The sequence below is a fragment of the Anopheles cruzii genome, unplaced genomic scaffold, assembly GCF_943734635.1.
Source record: "Anopheles cruzii unplaced genomic scaffold, idAnoCruzAS_RS32_06 scaffold00380_ctg1, whole genome shotgun sequence".
NCBI lineage: Eukaryota > Metazoa > Arthropoda > Insecta > Diptera > Culicidae > Anopheles > Anopheles cruzii.
Window position 1 is genome coordinate 12394 of NW_026453990.1, and position 4963 is coordinate 17356.

General features: G+C 52.4%; 1 protein-coding gene across 1 annotated transcript; it reads left to right on the forward strand.

The window, feature by feature from the left end:
* The first annotated feature begins 431 nt into the window (after positions 1–431).
* Positions 432–2161, forward strand: LOC128276050 (alpha-amylase 2-like). Its single transcript, XM_053014521.1, has 2 exons — positions 432–1986; positions 2057–2161. Exons 1-2 carry the CDS (start codon positions 508–510, stop codon positions 2066–2068), a joined length of 1491 nt encoding a protein of 496 aa, XP_052870481.1. The 5' UTR covers positions 432–507; the 3' UTR covers positions 2069–2161.
* Positions 2162–4963: the final 2802 nt, after the last annotated feature.

Genomic DNA, 4963 nt, shown 5'->3' on the forward strand with positions numbered 1-4963 from the left:
GTACGTCCGAATCTTATCGTTCGATTGGGAAATTGGAGATCTGCGACGCGACAACGAGCCGACAAGTTGGTGGAAGGTGGCACGACATTTCTCCTGATCGTAATCGGGGCCGGCCGCGGTCTACGAGCTGTCGGCCGTCACTCTCTCTCGTCCATGAGCAGCAATCAAACTCACTTAAGCAGTGTTTTACGTCGCGCGGGTTATGTTTATGAATCAAGCCGATAAGCAAACAGAGGAGAACAGAGTGCGGGATGGGAGCCGAGCGGTCAAGAGGCCCCCATTGGACGCGTTGTCCGAGCAATTGGTGTTATGTTTGTGGTATGAAGATAAGGAAACCCGGTCGCACGTCGTCGATCACTATTATCAGCGTTCGTTACGGACGAAAGTAGTATAAAAAGCGGCCCCGTTGAGAGTGGACGCAAGTTCCGTTTGGAAGTTCTGAGAGAACGGCGACTCCGGATACCACCCGGAACTGAGAAGACTCGGAAGCAGAAGCCGATCTGCAGGATGCGTGGCCTCGTGTGTCTAGTGCTGGGGGCCTTGACCGTGGCCGTGAGTGGTCAGTTCGATACGCACCAGTGGGCCGACCGGAGCGGCATCGTGCATCTGTTCGAGTGGAAGTGGAACGACATTGCGCAGGAGTGCGAGAACTACCTGGCCCCGCACGGGTTCGCCGGCGTGCAGGTGTCCCCGCCGACCGAGAATGCCATCGTACTGAGTCCGTTCCGGCCGTGGTGGGAGCGTTATCAGCCAATCTCGTACCATCTGAATACGCGGTCCGGAAGCGAGGCCGAGTTCGCGTCGATGGTGCGCCGTTGTAATAACGTCGGCGTGCGGATCTACGTCGATCTGGTCATCAACCATATGGCGGCTATCAGCACGAACGGCGGAACGGGCGGTTCGACGGCCAATGCCGGCGGCATGAGCTTCCCGGCCGTGCCGTACAGCGTGACCGACTTCAACCCGGTCTGCTCGATCTACGACTACAACAACCCGAACGAGGTGCGCAACTGTCAGCTCGTGGGCCTGCCGGATCTGAACCAGGGTGTCCAGTGGGTTCGGGACCGTATTGTTGATCTGATGAACAAGATGGTTGGGTACGGAGTGGCTGGGTACCGTGTCGATGCCGTCAAGCATATGTGGCCAGGTGATCTGCAGGCGATCTACAGCCGCATGAACAACCTGCCGACGGACCATGGATTCCCGCCGAACGCACGGCCCTTCATCACGCAGGAGGTAATCGATCTGGGCTCTGAGGCGATCACCAAGTACGAGTACACGCATCTCGGAACGGTCACGGAGTTCCGCTTTTCGGCCGAGATTGGTCGGGCATTCCGAGGCCACAACCAACTCCGCTGGCTCGTCAACTGGGGACCCGAGTGGGGCTTCTTGCAGTCCCACTTGGCCCTGGTGTTCGTCGACAATCACGACAACCAGCGGGGTCATGGGGCGGGCGGTGACGAGGTGCTCACGCACAAGGTGCCGAAGAACTACAAGATGGCGAGCGCTTTCATGTTGGCCCACCCGTTCGGTATCGTGCGCATCATGAGTTCGTTCACGTTCAACGATGGCGACCAAGGACCACCGCAGGATGCCGCCGGTAACCTGCTGTCGCCCACGTTCAACGCGGACGGCTCGTGCGGCGGTGGCTGGGCGTGCGAACATCGGTGGCGTCAGATCACCAACATGGTCGGCTTCCGGAATGCCGTGTCAGGCACGGGGTTGAATGATTGGTGGGACAACGGTGGCAACCAGATTGCATTCTGCCGGGGTGGCCGCGGATTCGTCGCCTTCAACCTGGAGGGATACGACCTGAACCAGAGCCTGCAGACGTGCCTGTCGGCCGGCACCTACTGCAACGTGATTTCGGGCAGCAAGTCCGGGAATAGTTGCACCGGTACAACCGTCACCGTCGGTGGAGACGGTCGGGCCAACATCTTCATTGCGGCCAACGCCGAGGACGGTGTCCTGGCGATCCACGCCAATGTAAGTATCATCGCACGGTCCACTCTCGATCGGCGACGGGTTCTGAATGGTCTTCTTTTCCGTTTTACAGGCGAAGCTGTAAGCGTCGACCACTCTTGAATGCTGGTGTCCACCCGGCAAGACTTACGAACTACGTCCTACGGACTTCTTAATTAATAAAAAGCATTAAACACAACCGACGGGGGCTAAACTCCTTTTCCATTCCGGATGACCCACATCGCGCACCAGTCACTGAGCGTCCCGGTGTACCAGGTGAAGGCCACGCAAGCATAACCTCAACACCGAACGCTTTGTACGAAGAAAATCGAAAGTAGCCAATGATACGGGGCTACCACCAAAGCCAAAGGCGAGTTTCGGAGCGAAGAGATGGAAGATGAAATTAGCGAATGCCGGCCAGCAATGGGAGCGCAGGAGAGTGAATCTGAACCGAACCACGAACCTTCCATTCGGTGCCGTGGACCGACCCCGCTCTCTTTCGGGGAGTGATCGAATTCTTGGACCCTGACAGTGGCGTCTGGGGAGCGTTCTCTGTATAATTTAAATGTCAAATGCAGATCACGGCGCTTCCGAAGTGAAGCGGACAGTCGGGCAGCCTCGGAATAGAAAGGATGACCTAGTAAACCCCCAAGAGGCTCCAAAGAGCGTCGGGAAGGTTGAAGGTTCATATGCGCGGATGGTCAGGAAATTCCGTTCCGTTCCGCGTTGGGTGAAGTGAGCTGGACATTCAATTTTGGCGCCGTCGTCGGTCAGCGTGTCAAATAGTCGATCCATTGCGTGCTACGCCAGCAACAACGGCAGCAGCACCGAAAAAATTGGGGAAGCTTCCGAAGATCGCGAAAGTTTGACGTCAACCAGCGCCGCGTCGTCGTCATGGGGTGGTCACGTGTCAAGCGGGTTGCGTCCTCCCGGGAGGTGGGTGCGAAAAGTTCGCCCATCAGGGAAGTTGCCGCGCCATCCCGAAAGCCTTTCGCGAAGGAAGCGGAGATCTAATCAAACCGCTTCTCGCCCATTAATCGTGTGAATTGGGTTAAGACGTCGGGCCGGCGGCCAGTGAGTCACTGACCGCGCACACGGTGCAGCGACGACGACGAGGAGGCTGGCGTCCAAAATCGCATTCAGCGCATCGCGCACCACCTTAATTGTTCATCAAGCCCCGGTCTCAACCCGTCGTACCCTCTGTCCGGTCCGGTCCGGTTGGACGCGACCGCACCAAAAGGCACAAGGAGGAGGCTGGTTGAAAAATCAATCGCTTGTGAATGATCTTCCCGGCACTCGGACGCCTGCCGGCCGGCAGTTTTCGTGGGGAGCCTCGCTGGACAGAGCGATTCGGAAAATGCAACCCAACAATACAGTAATTGGTGGGGAAAGTTTCGCTCCCAGAGGCGGCCCTTTACACGCGCGCCCGGCCAAGATCGAGGAAGCTATTGGGCTGTTAAAAGTGTCAATCATTCGCGAGAGAAGGCAGCGGAAGGTAACAAAACGGTCGCTGACTATCCCAGGCCAAGATGTCGGAGCTCTGGTCGGTCACAGTCGAGCGGCGCAAGGCCGGACGATGGTCGAAGCCGGGCGCGTGAGATGTGTCATTATTCTCGCTTCTTCACATCGCCTGATAAAGATCAACTTCCCAAACTTTGATCCCCACAAAGGAAACACTTTTTCGAGGGAGCTCGAACTCAACGATCGTCAGCTGTCAACGTCGTACGGCTCCGATGGTCCGTGGGGAAATCCGGGTGTTAATGTAGCTCTCTTTACCACAATCTGCCACTTGTATGGGGATTTGTTCGTAGAGAAATGATTTGTATCGACGATGATGGCTGTGACTGTTGCAGAAACGATCATAAGGAACCGACGTTCGGACCACAATGGACACGACGTACAAGGGTCCTGGAGTACTAAAGAGCAATCCGTTGTGTAGAACATCAATTTTAGGTGCTTCCATTCCACTACCTGGATGTAAGCTTTGATAATGAATTGGTTATTAATAAGATAGAGCCGCCATTTAACTACAGTTCAAAGTAAGCGGTTCTAATTTAGGTGGGCCAGTAAGACAGTAAAGTTTCCTTGCAACGACATTCTTGACATTTTCTATTCAGATTGTTTTCTAAACATTCAATGAAACTGTTCCGCGCATTGCCGACCTTCTAGTACGATAGTCCTCAACACGATCGTCCCTGGTTCGATTCCCTTTGGCTGCTGATTTAGCAATATCTTTGATTTGATCTTCTTACGACCATACAAGTATTTAAAAAAATGGTTTTGAAAATATTTTAATTAACGCTATGGAATTCATTATCTAGCATATTTTCTAATTGTCTGAAGGGTTTGAAAATGGATGGTAGCCAAGAATGTTAAAACGTAACCATGTAAGACTGTGAGTGTATTATTTTGGTGCTTTAGTTGGGCAGTTTTGTAACGTGCTGATAGCAAAAGGTAGTAAAGGTGGGTCAAGTGTTCAAGTGTTTGAATTTAAACTTCCGATTACTTGACTTTTAAAACGGCAAACTTCATTCTGGAAAATGTAAACATTTAGTAAACATTTTGACATTTACGAAACGAGGCGCTCTACGCTTGCGGAAAATTGGGGAACATAATATTAAATCTTATTTCCAAAGTAATGAGTCTCATTTATGTACACTTATTTCAACATCTAACCAAACCTTAAAAAAAGTATTGCATAAACGACGTCAAAACAAAGCATTTTTGGTGTGCATATAGTAAAGGTGCAAAGAAACTGCATATCTGGTTGCACTTTCGGTTGTTCTTTCCTGTTCCGAACATTTAAGCTATCTGATTGATTGATTGATGTCGTATGTTTCTGATTACCCAAACCCTCGTGGTTCCCAAACTCTTGTTCTGATAAAGAACAATCTAACACACGGATCTTTGTTTTAGGTTTTGTTTCGTTGTCGTCCCGAAGTTTGTCCGAAGAAAGCCCCCTCATGTTTCGGTGATTGATGATTGATGCAGTCTAATAATG

Bases quoted from the DNA above. Each gene is read 5' to 3' on its own strand.
- LOC128276050 (XM_053014521.1), top strand. From the start codon at position 508: ATGCGTGGCCTCGTGTGTCTAGTGCTGGGGGCCTTGACCGTGGCCGTG.